Source organism: Bombus impatiens, unplaced genomic scaffold, assembly GCF_000188095.3.
Source record: "Bombus impatiens unplaced genomic scaffold, BIMP_2.2 scf_0318, whole genome shotgun sequence".
In the NCBI taxonomy this organism is placed as follows: Eukaryota; Metazoa; Arthropoda; class Insecta; order Hymenoptera; family Apidae; genus Bombus; species Bombus impatiens.
The window spans coordinates 1,104,734-1,130,506 of record NT_176737.1 but is presented as its reverse complement, the minus strand read 5'-3'; the positions used below and the strand labels follow the sequence as shown (position 1 = coordinate 1,130,506).

The following is a 25,773-nucleotide window of genomic DNA, read 5'->3' as shown; positions in this document are numbered from 1 at the left end:
TATCGAAAGTTTTCATCTTACGCACAACATTCCTAATTTTGTATCCGATCTATCTACCTCGAAGCGATATCGGGTATGTTCTCTGACAAAGTAAAAAGCTATTCGTTTGTCAGGGGTACGGGTAACAATGTTACCTTATCAAAGTTTATCCGAAGCTCCGGTCCAGACCGAAACTTTGAACTGAAAGAGAGAACACCCTAACGAAGTCGGTCGTCCACTTCTTGCAGATTGAACTTTCTCATCGTACTTTACTGATGAATATTCAGGGTTCTGTGTGTAAAAGTCGACGCGAAAAAATGTGAGGAAGTTCGCCTAACCGAATGATGTTTTATTCCGTCGCATATTAAAAGGACAATGTGTCTGTTTCTAACCACGAGAGGAAACGACCAGGCTGCTGCATGAAAGAATTAATTCCATGTTTGTGTTCGTTAGAATTACAAAACCGTTCTGTATAAATTGTACACAATCTGCATAAGAAACTAAAGAATCTTCCCTCTTTGCGTTCTAGGAAATTTAACTTGGAATTTTCTACCTCTCGAGTGACTCTTTAGGATTCTCGACTCAATTTCCTTAAACCTAACTTTCCTGAAATAAATGCTTATAATTTTCGAGAAAACGTAGTTTGTAAAAGTAGAATATGGAATTGTTAATATCTTTTCCTATAGATCGTACGTTTCTTATTGCAAGAATTCGATAAATCGTTTTCAATTTTATTCTTTTACTTTCGTATTCGTTCAAGTCTATTAATCGTCCGAAGCAATTTCTAGGGAAATAATTTAGTAGCCAATTCTATTTCTCATTTGAGCAATTGTTTGATAAATAGTAATATTATAGAGAATTCATGTTTTTACTTGAGTTTCCTAATTCACGTAAGAAAACCTACGATAATTTACTTACGTTTCTCCTTTCGAAATTTAATTTAAACTTCCGTTATCCGGTTCCACCGTTTCTTTCGCAAAAAAATAGTCCTCAGTGAGATTTTTCTAGCCGCACGCGCTCACCTCGAACATTCGCTCTCTCGCTCTTTCTCGTTCCTCCCTCACCTTAAAACGTGCTGGAATTTCATCGATATTCGCTAATAAATTTTAAAGGTTGCCCCCTTGAATGTCGGAACGCGCCCTATCTGTAAATATTCAAAGTTTTCCTTGGCATCGGTTCTCCGCTTCCTTCTTTTCCGCGGACGAGCAATCACACGGAGGAACGCGCGCAAGAGGGAAGAACAAAACTGAAAGTTTTCCACGAGATGAATTCCTCCGCGTGGAAAATGGGAGGAGCCTGAGTGGAGCCGGGAAAAACGAGGAAAAAGTTCTTTCGAGAGGGTCTTCGATATCCCAACGAGCTAAGTGGAACGAACGAGATACGAATCGTTTCTGGAAATTCACGCGGGGACGTAGCACACCTCGACACAGCCTTCGCGAGAAATGATTTACATCCCAAGTAAATCATTCGAGGTTAGACGCGCTTCAAACTTTCCTTTGGCCCACCTTCGATGTTTCGAAACATAAAATCGAGCAGTGAAATGTATTGTGAAGCTTTATAGCGGCAATTTGTTCGTAGAAAACAATTTTTCTGTATCGAATGATTGTTAGACTACGATTAATTCTGCAAATTTATGGTTCTATAATTACAATTAAAGAATGGAATTTAAACAAAAATTTATTTCGTTCGTTAAATATCATAACGATCGTGATTTAGATGTTTTATATATTCTAACGTAGTATCATGCGTGTGATTTGTTCTCTGCATTTCTACATGTTTAAATTTTCCATAAATGCACGAACATTCGCGTTCTAACGATAATTTTTAACACGATGTGACTTCTCGTGTTAGACCATCGTTACGGACAGACGTAATATTTAAAAAAAGTTTGTCCATAGAATTCCGATAATCTTATCCGTAACCGATATTTTTCTCAACAATTTCTCGATAATATTTCAATCGTGGAAATCCACGATCATCAAAATTTATCGATACTGGATTCGGAATAGTTGGAATTTAAATGTTTACAATCCTTATTGCACAGCCTCTTTCCTCGAACTTCACCAGCAAGCAATTACATTCTGAAACTTAAGGAAGAGTAATTGCAGTTGCAGGAAGGGATTTTATTGTTCTCGGATGCTGGAAAGTTTAAATTTTCTGTAAATCGCTGTCTAGAAGAATAATACGATAGAATTATAGATGACAAACTGCAAGAGACGGTTCTTGGATAAATAATTCCAGCTACATTTATAATAAAAATGAAGCAGATCTTTTTTCTTTCTAATATCATATATAATGGATGCTATCTTAAATGTTCGAGAGAAGAGGAAAACAAACAAACAACAAGCACACTCTGAGAAAATCAATTTTACTGGTCGTGTATCTCAAAAGCATTAATTTTAAAATAACTGTTTCACGATTTTGTGAGACGTAAATTCGAAAAATAGCGACAAACAAACAACAAAATGACGAACTAAAAAGATAAAATTACGCGATTGTACAAATTTTACAAAATCAATGTTTTCTCTATAAATGTTCATCGATATTGATGCTCATAGTTTTCGATGTTCGATAATGCTTCTATTCGTTCAAAAGATTTTCAAAGACGAGAAAAGACACGCGTGTCTATGTGCAGAACGAAAGAGACCAGACGAGGGCGTGAGGAAAATTAAATTAAATTTAAATTAAGCTCAATTAATTAAGCCGCTTCCCCCATGGGAACACGGCTTCTGTGCCCGGTTGCTGGCCCCTGAAATTCACCCCAGGACGAAAGCAGGGGGTCGGCTGAGAGAGCAGTGATCCTTGTCTAGAGCCGGATACGAAACTAATCTCTTTTAAATTAGTATTAAATTCTAAACGGATTCAAGTCGGTGCTTGGTGGTTATTAAATTTCAGTATGCTATCGCGAACCATGCTTTTGTTCGAACCACCTTGCAGTAATCTATGGTTTCGCATCCTGTCGTAAATGTCACCATCTACTCTATTACGTTTCGCTTATAACTATAATCATCGAAAATCCGCGTTCCTGTGACCGATACTATATTCTGAAACTGTAGTAAATATCTTGTAACGGAACTTGTGTACAGGATTTACAAATTATAAGACAGGATCGCACAAAAGTATCGCAACGTCTGCGGACATCTTTTACGAATGCGTTAACCGCGTTATAGGAAACATTTGGAAATTTCACTAGTACTATAATTCCGCTCGACTGTCATGATTATGCTATTTTTTTTTATAGGATATTAACTTTTAAAGATACGTAAAAATATTTGTATCAAGTGTTATCGAGCTAAATTTAATGTAATGATATTTCACGACGACGCTAATGGAGAATAAACCCGTCCTGAATCTTCCTGTTTGTAATCTTGCAAGTAGATTATCTTCTGTGAAAATTAATCAAACATTCATATACTTTTGCGCGGTACTGTACTTCTAAATTCGAGACGGTAGAGTAATCGCCGTGCGAAAGAAACAGCGCTATAAACAACAAAGGAATATATTATATTTAATATATTCTTTCCTTGACAACGAAAGCCTGTTTCATGGGGTGTGCCATAATTATCCAAGAGTGGAAGTGGCGGCCTGGCACGGTAAGAGATATACGATTACGGCGGGCGATTCGAACGAGCTTTCGAATCGTCGTATCGTGCCAAAGGACCGGAAGTTGGCCGCGCTCTGACTCGTTGTATCCGCCAGACGTATGTATGCGTTTGGTCGGTATTTAAGCAAGCAGTTACGTCGCACAGTGTGGCCCCGCAATATGGTAGCGGCACACTGTCTTATAAATTTCGCGATATTGGCGCCGCTGCAAAAGAATCACGACCACGCGCGTCCCGCCAGTAATGAGAGTCCGAAAAGAAAATTAAAATTTTCGAACGATAAAAAATGACGCCGTTTCTAGACTGCGGGATGCAATTGCACGGCAGCTGGTCTCATGGCTGGATGATTTATATTCTGTGAAAAATGGAAGTGAAAAACGATGATGCTTATGGTAATGATACTTTTAACGAAAGAACGGCTAATCGATGATACGAAGATTTAACGCGAACGTGAAATATTTCTGGAATCTAAAGCTTGTGAAATCGTGTTTTCGACGATAGATTCTCGGTTTTATAAAAACAAATGGGAAAACTATGAAATTATAAAGTATAACTTGCTCACTTGACGTAGAAGAACTTAGAAATTTGTAATATTCCTAAAAATATACTGCATCTCATGCATAAAGCGCATAGCAGATGCGAATGCCTGAAAAGAAGCGGAGGTCACTTGGGTGGGTGACGTCACACCCAGAAAATAAATGGCATATTACTTATTTCAGCCATATATGTATATACATACATAAGTTTGTAACTGCAGGAACGAGCAACACCTGCGAACTAAAATATGTAGCGTGTCCGTAAAAATGAATAGATATTAATTTTATAAAATACGAAGATTGGTTATCATTTTCTAGAATAGTATGAACGAGGATCAAGAAGATTATTTTTTGAAAAAAAAAAAACGTAAATAAAGCTTCCATAATCGTGTATCCTTGTAAATTCTATACTTTGTTTTTTATTCTATACATTTTGGAGGATTTAAATGATTTTTTGCAAAATATATGCGTCGATAAAGATTTATTTTTCCCTTGCATTATATATTTGTTCATGCATGTATATACTTATCTTCCATTTTGACTTAGTACAAGTTCTATGTAGCGGCTATTGATAGTTTTAACGGTGGAACAATTTTAAATATTTAAATTTGAAACATTTTGTAAAAAGCATGGTCTATCCTTTTCGGCATTACAAATTGTATAACAACAGTTTGCCATCACCAACATTAAACTTTTACTATAAATACACATTTATATATAATATATATTTGTGTATAAATGTTATACATTACGAAGAAAAATCTGTAAGCTGAATTTTTTAATTTGAAGCGAAAATTTCTACTAGTTCGTCGTTTCTCTTATAATCACGGTGATTTTTAAATATTAAAATGGCACAGAAATTACACGACGCGAACAGCTAACTGACATTAAACTAGCAAGCTTCTGTTTCCAAATGAAAAAACACCGTAATGATCGAGAGACTTGGCTGAAGCAACAATGAGGAGGTCTACCCAGATTTTGTGTTTAGTTTTTTGGAAAATGAGAACCGTGCAGATTTTCCGTCGTCATTCAAACGCAATAAAAATGAAGCATTTGGAAACGGTTAAAAGCATATCAAAAAGAGGAATGGATACTGTCATTCGTAATGAAAGACAAAATGGGGAACTTTCTGAATAAATATAATACAAAATCTTGTCAATCTTCCATCTATTTGAATCCAACGAATTGTTTTCATTTCTAATTATATTAAATAAAAATTCTCCTCTTGTTTAATCATACGATTACATTAAATTCAGAGAATCAACAAAGATATACTCATCGTGTTTTCCTTCCGTGATGTTCATATTCGTGTGAATATAAAGATATACAGAATGTCTTATATCTATGCGTTGAGTATTTATAACAAAAATTCAAAAATTATAAAACTATTCCTCGACGTCAGCTCGCTATACGGAACTCGCCAATATTTTCCGTAGAAAAGAGGATAGTTCCTGTGACTGCTTGAAATTTGCAAATCGCAGAAGTTGTGGCACGACAAAAGCTTCACAATGTCGGACATGAACAAACCTCACGAGGTCTAAAAAATAAATTCATGGAGTAAAGGCGAGGTAGCTGGTTGCGCGGTCACACATTTCAGACGAAAGGATTTGCCCCTTTCTCTTTCATAGTTATAAGTATTGCATGCCACCACGAAGGACGCACGCACCCGCGTTTAATACTTCACAGCAAAAGTAATGCATTCGCGGTTCTTTGATATTATTAATTCAGTAAAAGGAATAGCGATTCTCTGTTAAAACATTACAAAGTGGAATAGAATGAAAAAAAAAAACGTAATTTTGCTTATGCTGTATGACATCGTTCTTTCCGCTTTTATTTATAAAGCAATTTATTCGATTAGTTTCCTAAAGAAATTATTTAATTTAGTATATTTCATTTAATATAACTTTGTTGAAAATTTCGAAATATTGTGCAGTTCTATTTCCGTAAAAGATTTTAATGGCCGGTATATTTAGAGTTTTATTAAAAAGCTAGAAAAAAGGAAAATAGAAAATATGAAGAGAATAATACTCGAACTTTTTGTTAGACCTACAATATCGCCCGATTTCATACTACATCGAACGTTTACTTATGGCTAAAAAAAAAAAATTGCACGAAATGGATTACTAATGCATGTTATAAATGGATACGAATAGTTGATCCATTTTTATGCAGATAGAAACAAGTCAAAATGATCTTTATGGAATTCAATTTTCATTGCTGTCAACTTTCTACCTATTATTCTTTATCCACTATCAAAGAAATTGTTGATCGAAATAGTCCATCGCCTTTAATAAATTTGATTTTTATAATCGTTTCTAACACGGGATACTGAATCAGCTTACCCTAAATCTGGTGAGAGAAAGTCGAGGGTAGGATATAGGGTTTCGGGCCGGTCAAAATTGCAAGATAAACACAGCCGGCGTTAATAAACTCTTATCGGCGTGCAACCATGCGTGTCGACTTTAAGCCACAGACGCGCTAATCCTCTATGCTAATTTTGGTCGAACAGGAAAACGACGGCTGTAATACCATCCCCTTAAACACGCGTGTCCATCAGAGGGAACGCAGCCGTATACGAGAGCGATGCGTATAACTTTTCACGAAAAGAGATATACAGGGTGATAGAATAAGAATCGACACATGAATATCTACGTTGTTTTTCGAGATAAAAGTTGTATATTAATAAAAGTTGTTCAGTATAGAGGGAATTAATATGGCAGTAATAATATTTTCACATCTGGAGCAGTTTCGGAGATTTTAAGGTCATCTTCACTTTTTTAACTGAAATTATACATTGATCGTTAATGGTTCATCGTAATGATTAAAAAAAAAAGGAAAAAATACAATTAGTTAGCGAAAAACAAGTTTGAAAAAAGTAATTATTGGAAATATGTTATTACATAGTCTTGTGTCTATATTATTTCTTAATTATTATTAATAAATTGTCATTATCAAAATATTATACCGTCGATTTATTTGTTAATGTATTTATAGGTAATTAATATTAACTTTTAAAGGCTGTTGTTAAAGGAAATCACGTTTATGATATCATGAACGAAATTTCACTTCAGTGCTGTTTTTTAATCGTGAAAACCAATAAAATCAACAAATACAAGTGTTTCATTATTATTCAGTATTAAACGAAATAGTAAAGAGTGGTATTATTTGGGATAATTACAAATAACATCGCTATAGTCTTACAATGGGACGATAATGCTAAAAGAAAATTTACATAGCCTTTAAGACTCAATAATGATTAAGAAATAATATAAAAAATTATATCATAGTTTCAATTTTCACATACGATTACGAAAGTTGCTTATTAAAAGTTGATTGATAACACTGCGTTAGTAATACTGGGCCATTCGTTAAACTTTCTAGTGGCATGGAGAAGTAGTTGAATTACTGCAAGGGATAAAGAAAAGTTTCTATTTCCCGAAGGAATGAATTAAAAGTTATTTGAGCAATTTACATGATATTGTTTCCGAGAAATTTTATATTTTCTTATTAAGTTAAGTAACTTTTAATCGAAACATGCGTTCAACTCGTTAGACTTGTTAAAACTTCAGAAGTTATAGCTCTCGTTATTTGATTACAGGTTACGTCTGACAATTGGTAGTCTGTCCCTACTTGCTCATCTACGTCCTATCTTTGTCTTACACTTTAATATAAGTTGATGGAAACTTCCCATACCTTGATCAATTTTTTGGTGTGTCTGTTCGTTTAAAAATAATGTCAAATAATTAAGCTTTAATTAATTGAAACATCCATAAGTAATTTTATTTCTAACAAAGCCGAGCAGTGTCGTTTATATCAATCTCTTTGTACCCAACAATATTATAAACACAAATCCTTCCATACACGTTCTGTATTTAGTTCGTTGTTTTTGAAAACGAAAAACGTAATTAAAAATCCGTGTATATACTCGAATCATACATTTAACAACTAGTTAGATAATTTACTTTTCGACGTGTCTACTTGCTCGCCCTTCATCAAGTGGAAGCAAAAATAAAATGTTTAGATATCGTTCATTTTTTTATTGAAAAACTGCATACTACTAGTAAAATCCATCTATGTTTGACTAATTATAACAATTGGCATAAGTGATTATTAAAAATTTTGTATATTTTAAATTCTTTGTGTCTACATATTTCATTAAACCTCTTCAAAAAAAAATTCGATATATTGAAAGATTCATTTAAAATACGTACGATTTAAAATATTAATTTTGATGATAATTAAGCATTTTCGCAGTAAGCAGTATACATATTTGTAAAGCAACATTTAAGAGAAAGAATTTTGATCTTATATCGTATCCTATGCTAATATATTCTGTCTAATACGTTCCACCAGTGCGGTATATCAAACGTAATCGTCCGTGATTGTTTCATTTTAATTTTCCATGAAATTATGTTTATGCAGAGACGCCTCTTCGATGATGAATTCTACGATTTTGAAGGAAGCATTCGAGCAGCGTGTAATCCGAAATCACCTGCCGGCATAAAAGGCAGCTATTCAAATGAAATGGTCATTATGGTACATGCGTATGAATTTATTGTGGCGATTAATTGATATCAAATTGATACTCTAGTAAAATTAAAACACCGTAATCGATACATTGGTGGTAATGAAATAATTGTAAGAGTTACAGGATAATCGATATATGGAGTAATAATTGGCAAATTTGGTGAAAATTTATTGCCATAATAACGATTGGAATATCATTTTCGAATAATTATAATTCTATGCTTAATTGAGTCGTAATACAGGCACGTGAAACAAAGGCTGAATAATGTAAATATGTTTCTGGTTGACTAAGAATATTCGATTGAAACGGTATTCCTGTATAATTACTGAAACGATCCTATTAAAACCAATTATTTTCAGCAATGAATACAATTCTCTAAAATATATTGTTGTATTAAGACAGATATATAAAATTTGTAAATGATACAATTTGAGAAATTTATGTAAATGCTCGATAGTTTGTTGATGCAAAAAATTTTAATGGAGGAATAATTCTGTTTAGAAAGAAAAAAGAAATACGTATTATACGATATATCGTAACTTACCCCAACTTTTGTGTCACTCTAAATCTCTATTCCGTCTTTTTTCGCAGATATGATTTCTTGTAATAATCGCAAAACATGCAAAACATGACAAGAATCTGCGACATGTAGATATAAGCTATTGGTTTCCGATTTGGCTCGCAAGTAGGTAACAAAGTTTGGAACATATGACATATCATGATTATGAACTGCAACTGAAATCATAAAAGAAAACGTTTTTTACTTTTGACGTGATACACATAATTAAGAATTATATACAGGGTGCGACAAAATATGGAATAAAATTTGTTCGTTTAAGATTTAGTTTTCGAGAAAAATCGAATTTGAAATTTTATCAAGTATACTTTAACATGGCTAATATATTTATTGTATCTAATATTTAGTAGATGAAACGTGTCTCTTTATCTTTGCAGTCTACCGCAGCCTACTTATCACTGTGTTCATAAACTATATTAGATATATAAATTAGATGTGTAAACTATATGAAGATATCACGTATATGTATTAGCATCACGACACGAATGTGTAGGACGATTTAATATCGAAGATTTTTGCTAAAAGTTTTCTATTCAAGTAAAATATAAAATTTGGAATGTAAAGAGCGGCAAAGGAAGAAAAGAAGGAATCCTACGATAAGATCGCAACGAATGGTCGCTTCGAAGTAGTAGCGTGAAACAAAAACAACGTTGTTCATGCACGACAAAGCTTAATAAGGCCTCTCATCGTGTTGTAAGTAAAATGACACTCTAGTCTGTCTTTATTCGTAGCTGCAGTTCCACTCGTCGCAGCATGAAACGTTTTCAACTGGAAATTAAATGACCGCGTAACCCGATAAATCGTTGTGTAGATATCTCGCGGAGAAATAAAAGTTGCTCACCAACGGATTATTTAATTAAAAAGCCCCAACAGTCGCCCCTTTTCCCGTGCGCCTAACCCGTTGTTTCCTACCGGGACTCGAAACGCAAATCGAATCACCGCCAGTACACGTGTAATTCCACATCGGGCACTTACAACCCTTTCAACTCCCAGTGCAAAAACCCGGTTATCGAGTTAGGCAAGCCAAATGCGAGCCAATATACGGACTAAACGCGAAACATACATACAGGTTACGTCAAAAATGTTGGACAGAAACGTTCAACGTTAGAACTATATAAGAACGATTAAGATCTCGTTAAGATCAATTTGTAATTTTTCATGACAATTGTATAATCTTGCTACGATATTTTTTAAGGGATCTGAATGATCTTCTTGCAAAATATATCGGTAAAAGCGTGTTTCTTTTCTGACATTATTTATTTTTTCGTATACTTGTTACTCTGACAGGACATTGTCACTCTGATAGGAATTTTATGAGTACTTTATTATCGACTATTTATAAAAATATTAAATTAGTTTTCGAATTGCGATATTCTTCTTGCTGAATATTATAATTTTCTCGGGTATCAAAATTATCGACGTTAGAATCTATAATGTGAAAATTTCTTATTTTCTTTCCGACTAACATTCCGTATTCTAATTTTTGCTTAACTATTTTGATACACCCTATACATACGTATACCTAGTTCGACAACCTGTTCGTAACGAATACCTACGTTTTTTTCTTTTTCGTTCTCGTCCACGAAAACATATTGCATCTCTTAACAATGGAGATTCGGTGGTCGAAGGCGTGGCCGCGTTTTATTGTTTCCCAAAGTACTCGAACGGAGTTCGAACAGCTTTTTATCCATTTTTCCACGATTTCTGGTTTAATCGGTGACTCGAATGAAATTTTCAATTGCGCAATCACTTTAGCTAAGAGCACGCCGATAACAGATAACAACGCGGTATTTGACTATCGGTATTGTTCGATTAAGGTGTCTAGGAATTTTTCTTTTTACAACTTCGTCGAAAATAATGATGTTATCAGTGAAAAATCTGACAGCTGTCGTCTCTTTATCTTTGACAAGTATCGTCACTAACAATAAATGAGAATTAAATCAGTTTTTGAATTTTAAAATATTATAATGATATTATAAATTCCTGTACGATTCAACTAACATAATACTGTTAACAAAATTTGATAATTCATAAGTTACAAGTTATTAATAAATTGTAATTGTATCATAGTGACTTTATTAATCAAGCACGTGAAATTGTACAAGCTGCAAATTAAGAAGTAAAATTATTGTAGAATAGAATACTGTAACGAATAATTTGTATTATAACTCTTCAATTCACTAATATTATTGCTTAATAAATTACTGTGAAAGAGGACCCTGAAAATATTTTAACCTTTTGCGATTTAACGGTACCGTATAGGTAGCACCACTATTAAAATTCTATAGTAAAAGATATATTCTTAGAACCTATCCAACGTTTATAACTTCTTCTTCTTGCAGTATTCAAAATAAATTGGTCTAAAATATTTAAAAGCGCAAAGATATTTCATTTTTCTAAAACAGTTCGTACGGTTTGCCAATATATTACGAAAGTATTTGACCAAAATCACGGAACACCGAATTTAATGGATGGAAATAGAAATCTCTGGAAATATCGACGACTAGAAAACCAACTGGATGCATTATTACAAAGTCTTTAGAAATAGACTCACATGCTGACGAAACTGATGCCTTATCAGGAAACCGCAGGAGGATGAAACTTCGTGAACGAACATGATAAATTTGGAATAAAATTTATTGAATAAATCAACCCAATGGGTTAAGAAAATCTTCCAATGTAAGTGCGAACGAACCCGATGTGAAATTAGAAAATTGCAGGAAATTAAAACTCATAATTATTTATTTAAAATTGATATAATTGAAAAGAATTACTGTAACTAAAAGGGTTAGTAGATAAAATTATGCATTTGCATAATAATTCACTCGATCTCAAATTTAATTGAAATGTGAATTTATCAAATTCATTTTTAAATATCACTCGATAACTAAGAAACGGAACGATCGATAATCTCAATCATATCGAACGATGACTTGTGGCTGATTTTCTTCGAGACTTTAATAAAGAAAAAAAACAGTCATTTTAGTCGCATTATTTTCGCATATATTCCATTTACAAAAACTGATTTAATGGACAAGCAAACGAAGAGGAATTCTTGCAAAGAGAGTTGCTCGTTACGAAATGATCCTGCCTTTTTTATTCAAAAATCAAAATCTGTGATATGAAACGTTAGAGCTATTACACAAAATTGCTTTCGTCAAACTCATGCTACGTGATATTCAGATGAATTCCAGATAAAACAAAAAGGTTTGCACAGAAACGTGATTTATTTCCGATACTTCCTTACTCTGCAAGCGTTGTATACCTTTTTGACATTTATATTTTATGACTATATGCATTTCGTCTATGATTCTTGGCACGTCAGTGAAAATATAAAGAATAATTTCAGTGCAACTATAACGATTGCTTTGGCTAGAGCATATTGAATTCTCGACCATTCAACCGGTTGATCAATCTTTTTTTAAGACTGTTATACATCTCTGAACGAATATATCGTTTCTCGCATAAATATTACACTGAAAGTAATTGTTTTTACGTTATACCGACGCGACGTGAATAATAATTTTATGCGTTAAATAATTAAGCAGTGTTTAGAGATGTGTATAACACGTAGAATACGTGACAATGGTAACATTAAATATTCATTAAAATTTTAATCAAAGTTTACTTCAAAAGAATGCAATATTGTATTATAATACAATGTATAATAATAAGAATATATAGAGAAGAAATATAGGAAGTCGAATAAAAGTTGGCTAATAAATATTAAAGGCATGAGTTAAGGTACAACTACGTACAATTAATACGTACGTCTTTATCTTCATAAATGCACGATAACAAGAGGGATAACAAATAGTAAAGGATTAAAAAATGATTTCTGACAAGATAATGACGTAATGATCGGGAAAAGTAGAAAAAGTACGGAAAAATGTAAGGAAAGAAACGCGAAGGAAGTGTAACGTTCGTAAATAAGAAAAATAGAGAATCGTTTGCAGCTTCGACGTAAGCGAAATATAAATTAGAATTTCAAATAAGGTCGAGATACAACGCGCTTTTTCATAAAAACTATTCCGAATCATAGAATTCTAACTAACATCGAATCCCTCGAATGACACGGATTCGCAGCTTCACGACGCATCATAAATTCCACCCCCTGTTCTCATTGACTCGCCGTCGCACCGACGCCAACTCTATACTATTACCATTATCCAATCGACCAGTTTCGCAAACAGTTTCACCAATCGATCAACGAATTGTCCACGGTGGATCGGGATTTTCTACACCGCGTTATTCGCTTATATAGATTAATTTACTTAGCCAGTTGCGTATAACCGGTCGCGACCATCGAACGTCAATAGCAATTTCACGTTTAAAAAATTCGCTGCAGGACAGCGAATGTAATTTTGCGATTACGCGATACGCGACGGTGCGCGGTGAAATGAGCGAATAACGCTTCCAGCAGGGCAATTCAGCGAGCGCAACGAAACACCGCCGACGATATATGCATTGCGGGCCATGTGTACGTAGCATGGCAGATAGCGGAGTCAGATAGAAAATGGGAACGTACCATTTGTAACCCAGTAATATATTGTTTCCAAGGTGCGATCCTCTTTTGCACTTGTGGGCCCAAGCAGGCGAGCAGATAATAGGTGTACATAATCACGTGCACGATGCAGTTTGGCATAATCGTGAACGTCCACATGCCGCCTGTAAATAACAAGGAGCGTTTAACACGTTCGGAAGAAAGGGATGGAAAATAGTTGGAAGCCTGTAACAAAGTTACATGGTCGCGCAATGAATTTTTTGCAAGAGGAGAATTTTATTTACGACTGTTGGAAATTCGCTCGTACATGTTCCTCTGTGTTTTATACCATGGCCATTTTGCATCGGCTTAATAGGTAAATTTGATACGTCGTGGCGCAATTTAATTTCCACTCATACGAGTCTTTTTCGGGTAGCTCGGTGTGCTGTAATAGTTGAAATGAAATTGTTTGCGCGAACCATTTACAAAGCTATGAGAGATAACTACGGGAACCGTAGTATTTGCAAATATAATGAGATCTTTTGAAATCGGCGATTATACAGTGGTAACGATAATAAAGAAATTACGATGACTAGAAGTAATATTTGTTAGCTTTCTTTAGAATCGACAAATAATATATAGTTAGAAGAATTAAGATACGCTTGCGTAATAATTTCTCACCTAACGATATACAGGGTGGTTGGTAACTGGTGGTACAAGCGAAAAGGGGATGATTCTAGGCGAAAAAAGAAGTCGAAAATATAGAATACAAATTTTTCGTTCGAGGCTTTGTTTTCGAGAAAATCGACTTTGAATTTTCGCTCGGTACGCGTGCACTTTATCGCGTCTCGTTATAACGGATCTCACTGTAAATCGTTGTCTCGATTAACGTTATTTTTTTAATTTTTAAAATTTTTTAATTTTTTAAATTTTTATTCTATATTTCCGATTTCTTTTTTCCACCAGTTACCAACCACCCTGTATAATGAGTTGACGAGTTGCAAATTGCAAATTATAGATTTCTTGTTTACAAATAGAGTAGTCGGATGACTCGTAATTTATACAATTTACTTATAATACTTCGTCTGCTTTATTACTAACTTTGTTACTGTTACGAGATTTGAGGAAAAACCAACATTGACAGGATCGCTTTTGTCGCGAACCCTTCAATTTTTACACGTATATTTAAGGAGCACAATCATCTGTATGAAATTGAAATTACAGGTAAATTTACGCGTATGTCTAAAGATTTACCTGGGACAAATTTGCAGGCTATCCACGAAAGGAAAGCGGTCGACGTGTGATGGTAAACGTGAAGAAAAGACGCTTGGTTGTATTTTTTTCTGAGAATGAAGATAACGGTGTCGCTCAACTCGAGGACTTTCAACATTAAGAGCCTCCACACCCATCGAGCCGTCTATTAAATACGACATAACTTTCGTAATATCGAAATTCGCGTTTGTTTAATGACTGTGGTACTTACGCGATAAGAGTCAGGGTCGTTTGAAATGACATGAGTCTCGCATCCGAGAGAGAATTTAGTGGTGAAGCCCGAAGTAAGTAGCTTTAAATATAAAAATATATTAATCGGTTTGAAGAATAGTAATGGTAACATAACGACGATAAGGAATAAGTTATTGTTCCAAATTATATGAAAATTATTAATTAACAACAATTAACTGTTACATTAGACTATTTCGGATGAATAGAACGTGATATAGTAAGTTATTTCGGATGAACTCACCCCGTAAAATACAGTTGCGCTCGCGATGGCCATAGAGATGTTATAACAAATCATAAACTTATTTAGATTGTATGGTTTTCGATTTTTCATAAATAAAGGCCCAAAACGAAGAACAAAGAGCAGATAAAGAAATATAATTCCTAGCAATGGAAATGGACTGCCCATTAAGAACCAATCTGCTACTCTGGAATCTAAAAACGGAGGATTCAAAAAGGCTATAAAATATAATATACAGTGCTATTTAATTATAGAATGTATATATCATAAAATACAGATCTAACAAATTGAAATTATCAACTTGAGATTTCAACCCTACATTCGCTATTCAGCTACATTTAATAATAAGTTAGAAATAATTACAAACCAAAAAGGAGCCCCGTTTGAGCGAAGGTCACAAAATTATTTAAATAATTATCCATTGCGTTAGTATTACTCGATATTTAATGGAGGCATTTTTTAACATTAGCTATATGTTTAAAATAATTATTCACACCGTATATACTAATTTTTTGCCAAGTACGTGTCTAAAATAAATGTCTTGTAAGTTTTATATATAAATTTTGTCACTATAATCACGACAACCGTGTTTTATTATAATACTAGTGAAATTTCATAAAATGAAGAACATTCGTGGCAATTTTCTAGCATATCCAGGCGATATCCAGGTTACTTTGGTCTCGAGTCAAGCCAAGTCGGTCAAACGAGGTCCCACGGTATTTAAAATATTCTATGTTTTCAATTAAATCGAAGGAAGCTAACCTGCTGCATCTTCCATGATGTAACGATACGTTTCTAAGAATCCCACTTTCTGCAAATAACAAAGAAAATGTCCCAGACGATCTTACAAATAATTAGAAAAATCAAGTACAATCCTGTAGAACGAAAAAATTACGAGCTAGTTTATCAATCGAAAAACAATCAACAACATCACAGAAATAAGAAAAGTACGAGCTTAGAGGCATTAAATAGAGTAATGACTTTGTATTGTACGATGATACATTTGTATGTATATGATTGTACTTGATGTAGTTAAATGTCAATGATCGAATAACCTACTATCACCACTGCTATCACCATATTGAATTAATCATATCGAATTATACTTTCCTCTAAAATGAAAATATATCCGAAAATCACAGTAATAAATACAAAACTAAATACGTTGTTGTCCCAACAACGATAATTAAATTCGCCACGATTCGCAACGTTTTACTTATAATCCGAATAATAACACTTCGTTCGAACGATTGATTTCTTAAAAATCGGCACGCAACTTTTATCCAAAATTATACGATATTATTTCACTCGAAATAAATTTGAAATTTTCGACAACTACTACTTTTGACAAGTGTAACTGGCTTTGACAAATTTTTACTGTCGATTAGACTTCAGAAATAAAAGAAAAAAAGCAATACCTGTGGCACATGAATTGGGAGAGCCTTCCCATCTTGGCCGTCGAGTTTGAAGATATCGACTGACATTCGGGTTACTGAACGATTCGAATAGTGACTGACTATCGACGTTAACACCGTCTTTCGTGGCGGCAACCTACTGTCTAAGTTCATCCGCAGGGCAAGCACCCCTAGCAGTGACTCGGGAACAGGAACGTAACACACAAGCACAGTTCCCTGCAAAGGGTTTCTCGGACACCCTATTTTAATACGATAAAGAAACGCATTCAAGACTAGTAGAACAAAAAATATTGCTTACAAATAGATCATTGAAATAAAATGTTGAAACTACGAAAGAACTAAATTTAAACAAACATTTAGTAAGTTATATGGAAGTTATGGTTCAAAGAAATCTTTCCTACATTTTTTTTTTCTTTTGTTAGAATTATAATAACATAACGATAGTTTTATGTTTTGTAGCTAATCTAAAATTAAAGGATGTAAATCTAGAGCGAGATGAATATGTGAAACAAATGATTTAAAAAAGCATTCGTAATGAATACTTTAATAACAATATTAAGTTAATAACGTTGGTAGTATTTGTAATGTAAAAGGATAAAGATGGATTACGATTATACGTATATTAGGTAAATTTATTTCTGTTATATCATATGGTTTCTTGGAAATGAAATGATAAATTAAAGAAGGAACCAGCGATGACACGTGTAATAGGCTTTTGTCAGTATTATGTTAACACAAGTTCGTTTAATCTTACAATTTATAAGTTACCGCGGTTTTGCAAAATTTCATGACTATTAATCGTTGCACATGCTTTTATAATTAATTATGCATACAGATATTTTATACTGTTTGCTAAAATTGCCCAGTATGATTCAATGATACTGGTAATTAAACATTATTTCATTAACACGGCTTATTGCGAATCAAACGCAAATATGAACAATGAAAACGCACTTGAAATAAAACGATAATGATGTTGTACGCCAAGGAATTAATGGAATTACCGGTCCATTTCTTTCCCTAAGATGATATAGTAAAGCATTTACTATACATGAAACATTACATGACATACTATACAACATTACATGAAAATATCATTAGAAAAGTTTTGCAGTACTAATAATCGTTCCATTTCGACAAGATTAAGCGTCAAAGGATTCTGTTGATTTCAAACGAAAAAACTGTGCTACGATGGTTGCAAACAGTAGTTTGTATGCTCCACATAGTACAAACTTAGTATTATAGATACACATAGGGCTTCTCGATATGCTGTCACTTGAATCAGGATTAGTCGGTAAGTCGCTGTTCTACGATCTACAACGAAGGCAGTCACCAATTAACTTCGTATCTTGATATTAGAAATTTAGTAGCAGTCCCTTCCTTAATCAGATCGACCTGCTACCAGGTTTCGCCTATTTAACCGAGACGAATTGATTTTCGTGGCTGGAATTCATTAGTTCTTTCGGAGGCAAACTGATAAAGTTCTGTCGCCGGAATATTTGTCAAACACAATACAACATTTTTAATTACAGCGTACAAAGAATCAATTTTTTAGCTTTATAGCGAACCGTATTATAGAAATGCAAATTGACAGGTGAAATGGAAATAAAAATATGACGGCACAACCTTTTGTTTGAATTGCAATATAATTAAATAAGAACTATATATAAACCATTTAAAAGATCATAACATTGAGTTTTGCATATACCGTAAATTATCACATAGATTCTCCAAGGTTTTCCATCTCGTCAAAGACGTAAAGAATATCCTCTATATTTACGCCTGAATTCTGAATAACAAAACGGAAGAAATTCGGTTTTTCGTGCAGTGGTTGATAATTGATCATCAAACTACCCCTTTTGATCATTTTTTCTTTTAACTTTGGTGCAACCTATTGAAATAAATAAATTTTTATTAAATATATCTTTGTGATATATTATCCTTGTAATATTTTAAGCTTTATACATTGATTTATCTTCGAGAATAAACATTGTTCGATAGGAGTGGTAATCAATATTAGATACATACATATTTTTAGGTTGTCAGTTATTAACTGCTAGTAAAAGCGAAATGATTGTTATAAAATGAAATTCTTATCTCTTATCTGATAAGGATAAGACTGCTTATCTACCATAGAAGGTACAGATTTCTATTGTACCTATCATCGATATCATACTTTTTAATTAACTTATAAAAATACAAAATATGTACTTAATGATCTCATACAACATAATTGCAATTTAACTGTTCTTATAAACATATCACTAATACGATATACATAAAAAAAAGTGTTAATTCCATTTTGTAGAAAGTGATTTGCAAACTCTATGTAAAATTAAACAATTCATTTTACGAATTTATATAAATAATTAAAGTTTGTTAACATTATTTATTGTCGGCCACTTAATTTATATATTATAAAAAAAGGTTTAGAACTTAGATGAAATGCACGTTTAAAGTAATTCTAAACTTTCTTAAAACATTAAGTATATTTTAAAAAACTGTTTAAATGTATTACAAATATGTATATATGTATAACAATTTTCTATACATTATATTTGAATATTTCATCGTTCTAAAACATCCCATTTTTTAGTATTTAAATATTACGATGAAAATATAAAAAATTTAATCAACTTACTTCGTTTAATCGTTTCTTGTAATCGTTAACTGAATTCTGAATTCTTAGATATGGTGGAATAAACCAGAAACACACATTTATAAAACACGGTTCCGTCACTAATTTAAAGCCATCTCTTTTCTCAACTTCTTCTTTGAAGAGAGCTGAAAGTTTCATTAAATGATCGACATGCTTTTCAAATCCTGAAGTACCCTGAAACAAATTTCCTATTAGTTCTGTAATATATTCAATTCTCAAGAAATAAATAAATGATGACAGAAATTATTTCGACTTTATATAATATAAAAAATATCAAAAAAGTAAGAATTACTGAGTTATTAAACTTTTCTTCTTTGATTATATTAGAAAACATTAATGTTTCTTAAGCATGGTACTTTTAAACCATAACTACTATTAATACGTAACTACTAATACCATAACGTAACTACTACTAATAACAAATTCGTATTATTACTAATAAATTTCTGATAATTACATAGATGTATTGATGAATCACAATTCATTTAATTCTTGTGGCGTGTCAAAAGAAGGAACTATACACATATCTCGAAATAACTAACGAAATAAAATATATATTTTCTAGTAATTATCATTAATAATATTCTATTAACAAATAAAAAATAATAATAAAATTTTTACGTGTTTCCAACAAAGAAGAAACGAGAGTATAGATACACGTTAGTTTTTCTATTGACATGTATGTTGGTGAATGTCATAGGAGTCAGTAAAACAACTTCATTTGTGAATAAGTACAAAATACTAGTAGTCAAAACTCTGTTACACTAAACTATAGTAACATTCTGTCTTAGTCTTATCTGTGATTCAATTAAGACATGTTAAATTTGATAGAATCACTGAGAATAAAATCTGAATTACAATACAGATTGGAATGCTACTTGTTAAGCATTTATCAAACATCAGTATTATGATTTAATAATTTATTATTCAAATCTTTAATATACATATATATATGTATATTAAGAATATTATAATATGTATATGTGTGAATGAGGGATGAAAACTTTGAAAGTTACTCATCTAAATCCACTGCTATCGTCAGATTCTCTTGAGAATTTCAGGAGATTCTTTTATGATCTTGAAAATGCACTGAGATAGATGCAATATGAACATTCTTCGTTCCTAACAGGGGAAGTTAATATATGCACAAGTATACTGGTAAACACTTGAAACATAGCATACAGACCCTTATCTCATACGGAGTGCATCGTAGCACTTGCTTAAACCACAAAGTACAAGATGCACAATTATAGGAAGATCGGGGGAAAAAGTGCTACCAAGGCTAGTTTTTCACATATTTGCATAAGTGGTTAACACTTAAAGATTAATAAGGGAAGAACAGGTACCTATGTATCATACAAGTAGGACTTATGTTGTGTTCGGTGCATGTGAAACCTTGCATGGAGTTCGAAGAAAGAGTATCTCTGAACAGAAATTATCTACTAGATATAAACTCAATGATTTTATAAAAACAAAGATAAGTTAAACCAAATATTTCATTCCTGAATTACCTTAGCCTGCCACATGAACCAAAATTTCAACACATCTGGTCTGCGCCCACACTGCAAATACTTATCCCCAACATCTAGATCTCTAGAATAAAATTTATCTTTTTGAAAAAGATAAGGAGCCTCTTTAGAGTGAGCTTCCTTAAAAATGCTTTTGTGTTTAGACAAAAGTAAGGAGCATTGTTGAGGAACGGCCAACAGTTTGTGAGGATTAAATAGAATAGAATCTGCTCTTTGTATTCCTCTTAAAAGTACATTGTGCTTTTTGCTAAATACCAAACCGCCTCCCCAGGCTGCATCTACATGTAACCACATACCGAATTCCTGGCAAGTATCTGCAATCTCGATCAATGGATCGAACGCGCCCAAAACCGTCGTTCCTAAAAATAAACATACTTATTAGCGATTGAACCCGTGTATTTATATGACATATCTCTGTTACATTATCGTTCAACGAACCTGCAGTAGCAGTAACGCAAAATGGATAATTTCTCTTTTTTTGTACCTCCAATATATTAAATCTCAAATCGCTGACATCCATTCTGCCATAATCATCAGTCTTTATGAGAACAACTTCTATATCGCAAACGTTTCCCCACTTTGAAATCGAGTAATGCGCGTCTTCGGACGTAAAAAGCACTAGCTTCATAGATGGTATATTTTTGTTCTAAAACACACAAAAAAATAATGAATATTAGTTATTACAGAGTATAGATATTAAATCCGAAATGTTAGTTACAAAGCTTCATAAATACGTAAAAAAATTTCAGAATACGTACTTTATGTTATTTTTTATTGCATTAAAGCCATTAATTATAATTATTAAACGTTGTTATAGCTTACATGTATTGAAGATAAAAATTCTAAATTATATAAAATAAATGAAACGTCGAAGATAAAAATACATATACAGGGTGTCTCGTTTTTGTATTCTCTATATTTTATATTCCGCGTTTTTTGTATTCCCTGTATTACAAGAAGATTAAGGTACCTGTGTCTGAAATGCTTACTATAAAAGTTATTTTAGTTCTAATTTCACCAAATTTGAAAGACAGCGAGACATAATAAACTACTCAGTATCTTTCCTTGTCTCTCATATGCAAAACTTTATAAGATTAAAGTATTTGTTAAATTAAGCATTTGCAAACATAAATACATAATACTTAATGAAGAATATGATGATGAAAAAGAATGTCTCGCATCAGCAAACGTGTTCTCTTCGAACCAACTAATTAATTCATCATTGCAAGTAACGGAGATATGGTTTTGTAGCAGAATTATTGAGACACTCTGTACATCTTCCACTTTGTACAAAAAAATTATAATTTTTAAGAACTATTATTACAAAATTAGTGACTATCACGGACGTGAAAAAACCTGTTCCATTTATTCCGCCTTATCATACAATCTTATGACCAATAATCTGCATCTCCAATGGATACCACGGTTATTATCAGGCAATACTGTTAAATAATTTAGAATATGGTTTTATTGCTACATTAACCAAACGATGTGATATCAGCGCTGTTTATTAAGGTAATAATTACTCACATATTGAACTTTCTTCCTGAACCAAAATCGAGCTAAGTTAATGGCGGTACCGTTAGCGAAGGAACCTCCTGGACAGAAAAGACCGTCTCCGATAGTAGTACCATTTTCGTCCTTGTAAAACATGCTTAATAATTTTGTAATCACGGTGCTTTCCATTAATGTCAAGACCGGTGCCACCTCGTAAGTATACACTGAACAGTTCAACGCGTCTGTGAGCCATTGTCCGGCTAAACCGTATGGATCCAATCTAAATCAATTTTTATCCAATAACGCGTATACATTACATTTTCTAATTTCAACAGCAAGTAACAAAGTTACGTTCAAAATTTTTTAATTGTTCATGTTAATAATTAAACCTTAGCAAAAAATGTCATTCGAAGTCTTAATCACATTTTATAAGAAATAAAACAAATCGTAATATTAATGTTCAAATACATAAAATTATTTTACACATCGATTTGTTACGTGCTTTTGCGAATATTAAAAGTAAAATTCAAAGTATCGTTAACATACATGCAATATGGAAGTAGATATACTTAAAAATCATTGACCATAATATACACTTGTTGTCTTAATATACAAAAGGCACAGATTTTAATTAATACTAAAAATTAATTTATTATTTGCACTTGAACTTTTATTAGGAGAAAAGAAAATTTCATAAATGTAATATAATTGAACACTTTATAAAAGGTACTAGATTTTGTTTATTCAGATCTGATAAATTTTTCAGATCTAAAATAATACAAATAATAATATGTACTATTAAAGAATTTCAGACGTTAGAATATACGTTTCATAAGCATTTGATCAAATTATCCAATTCTTTGCAAATTATAAATAATTTTTAAAATGATTTCTATTCGAAACGAGACTTATGCTCTTATCGATATCTCACCCAGAAAATAACTGATTCATAAAATAAGGATGGCCTGTCTTAACGCTATACTTAAAAACCTTAGTCGCGACCTCCAGAAGGCAATCTTGATTACGGGGCTCTTCCTGCAAATTAAGATTTATAATATCCCGCAGATGACCCGGTTCTCTCCATCTCAACACAGGATTTTCACGGGACACACTTTCGAAGGTGCAATCGATCAAGGTTGTGATAAGATTCTCGAGAAATTCTTTGTGCCTTTCGACGCATGGTGTGCTCCGCCAATCAGACATTAAAATGAACGCTTCACGCCAAAAAACGTAGTGAAATGAGAAAACAAAGTTGAAGCGAAAAACGTACTGATTCGCTCGCGATTGGCCCCTATCATATATAAGCGAGGCACAAGGTCCTCGCAAATTTACGCAATTGCGCTTAACAAGGAAACAAAAGAGTGGTATTCGGGGTACGAAGTTGATGGGACATAGCGAACGATTTGCATTGGATTAAATGCGCGAATACGTTATGCAAACTAGCCTCGCTGTGATTGACTAACGTCATCGATCTTGGAAATGAAGAGTTTCAAAAAATAAAATAAGTGTTTCAATGTCGTTTGACATTTATTTAAAGCTTCAATATGTACAAAAATTAGTAGAGAAATATGTATACATGAAAGATCATAAAATTACACAATACAAAATATGCTTTGTACTCAGTTATCAAACCCTTGCAATTCTCTAATGCCTAGGAGAATTAGTTTGATATGAGCGTTTGTATTGGCTATCTCTTTATGGAAATGTTTAATTTGCTGTTCCAGTAGTTTAATTCGAACATTGATAACAGCTAGAGCATCGTGTAAAGAAAATTCCATATAATGCCCTAAACCAATATCCAATAGAATTGTAGAAGCATCGGGAATGTGTGCTTCAATAAAGAAACCTTGTCCAATATCTACTTGAGTTTTAAAGCCACTTTTATCAAAGCCATTGTTTTGAATGGTAGTTATCATACCCTTTAACTGAAGAAACTCTGCAATTTCTCCATTCTTAGTATCGAGTTTCTGCTCTAATATAGCAAGATCCTTCTTCAACACATCATTGACAAACGTTTCAAACTTGAAAATCTTTTCCTGAATATCAGGATTCATAATTGAGCAGCCTGGACATAAAAATTACAAAAATGTTCCATTTTCATCCCATATTATTATAAACTTCATAATATCAAGAAAACTAAATAGTGTAAGTATATAGAATATAGGTTATGATAATTTCATAGAATATCATTATGCACAAAAAGTGCAATTTATTATCAGATACACTTACTACAAATAAATATAAATAATAGATAGATCCTTTCAAAACACTCACTTTGTGCTATTTATGTCCAATTAATCGCATACAGAAATAAAATATCGCCGACTATTGAGGTTAATATACACATAATAATCAACTAGCAGTTTTTATTCTAACATTGTAAACAATTGCGAATTATATTACGCGCACACAATGCAGTATTTTATACCAAAAATTCCGGAGACACAAAAATTATATAAATACACACTATTCGAATAAAATACACTATTATATTATTTGCAAAGCACATCTAATTATGCGCTCGTGAAAGTGCGCCAAATGTGCTTCTAGCGGAAGATGTCGGGAACTCTTACAGTCTCAATGGTAAAACAGGTCCCTATCACAAAAAGAGAAAATTATATTTAAAAAAATTATACAAAATACTTCTTGTAACTTTTACAGAAAAGATTAAGATAAATTAAAGTAGAAAATGGTTATTTTTAATAACATTAGAATTATTCATGCTGGACATCGTATTAATCCTGTTATTTATAATTGAATTTGTAATTAGAATTATCCATATAGAAATTATTTTGCAGTACATTAAATTACGAATATTTACAAATTAGACGATTTCAATGTTTCCAATGATTAAATTTGTTAAATATAATATTTATCAGGATTCTATATGCCACACTTGTCATCGAATTAGGAAATAGAAAAATCGCCGGGAAATCCTCGATGCGTATTATCGTCCCATTAAAGACACTATCATCGTGAAATAAAGGCACAAGTAGACGTTATAGTGCGCGCATATCTGGGTTGCATTAAAATGTATGAATTGACTGGAACGAAGGTTTAATAATTCGGATTCGACCTCCAAAGAGAAACTACCACCATTACACCATATTAGTATTTTATTAATTGACTCGATAATTCGATAATCTGGGAGTGCCATGGCCGTATGGTGTCATTGCGCGATAGCACGTGATGTAAATTAACATAGTTGCCGGTGATCGCGCTGCGAT

At 32.8% G+C, this 25,773-nt stretch overlaps 3 protein-coding genes across 4 annotated transcripts; all 3 read right to left on the bottom strand.

Moving 5' to 3' along the window:
- Positions 1-8,148: 8,148 nt before the first annotated feature.
- LOC100749526 (elongation of very long chain fatty acids protein 1) lies at positions 8,149-17,173 on the bottom strand. Its single transcript, XM_003489187.4, has 8 exons — positions 16,865-17,173; positions 16,209-16,257; positions 15,450-15,640; positions 15,189-15,269; positions 14,960-15,122; positions 13,751-13,890; positions 9,190-9,380; positions 8,149-8,609 (listed from the first exon to the last, which is right to left on the bottom strand). The coding sequence occupies exons 1-7, from the start codon at positions 17,012-17,014 to the stop codon at positions 9,216-9,218; spliced, it is 939 nt and encodes a 312-aa protein (XP_003489235.2). The 5' UTR covers positions 17,015-17,173; the 3' UTR covers positions 8,149-8,609; positions 9,190-9,215.
- A 1,314-nt stretch (positions 17,174-18,487) lies between these two features.
- Positions 18,488-23,831, bottom strand: LOC100748930 (cysteine sulfinic acid decarboxylase). The gene is made up of 6 exons (XM_003489182.4): positions 23,478-23,831; positions 22,580-22,826; positions 21,488-21,695; positions 21,032-21,408; positions 19,503-19,694; positions 18,488-18,752 (listed from the first exon to the last, which is right to left on the bottom strand). The coding sequence occupies exons 1-6, from the start codon at positions 23,747-23,749 to the stop codon at positions 18,579-18,581; spliced, it is 1,470 nt and encodes a 489-aa protein (XP_003489230.1). The 5' UTR covers positions 23,750-23,831; the 3' UTR covers positions 18,488-18,578.
- Positions 23,832-24,048: 217 nt separating this feature from the next.
- Positions 24,049-25,109, bottom strand: LOC100749641 (protein UXT homolog). 2 transcript variants are annotated; one of them, XM_003489188.4, is made up of 2 exons: positions 24,821-25,109; positions 24,049-24,611 (listed from the first exon to the last, which is right to left on the bottom strand). In XM_003489188.4, exon 2 carries the CDS (start codon positions 24,598-24,600, stop codon positions 24,166-24,168), a length of 435 nt encoding a protein of 144 aa, XP_003489236.1. In that variant the 5' UTR covers positions 24,601-24,611; positions 24,821-25,109; the 3' UTR covers positions 24,049-24,165. The 2 variants fall into 2 exon arrangements, with proteins under 2 accessions (XP_003489236.1, XP_012240632.1); XM_012385209.3 differs by having other exon boundaries at positions 24,776-25,105.
- Between the last annotated feature and the right edge of the window lie 664 nt (positions 25,110-25,773).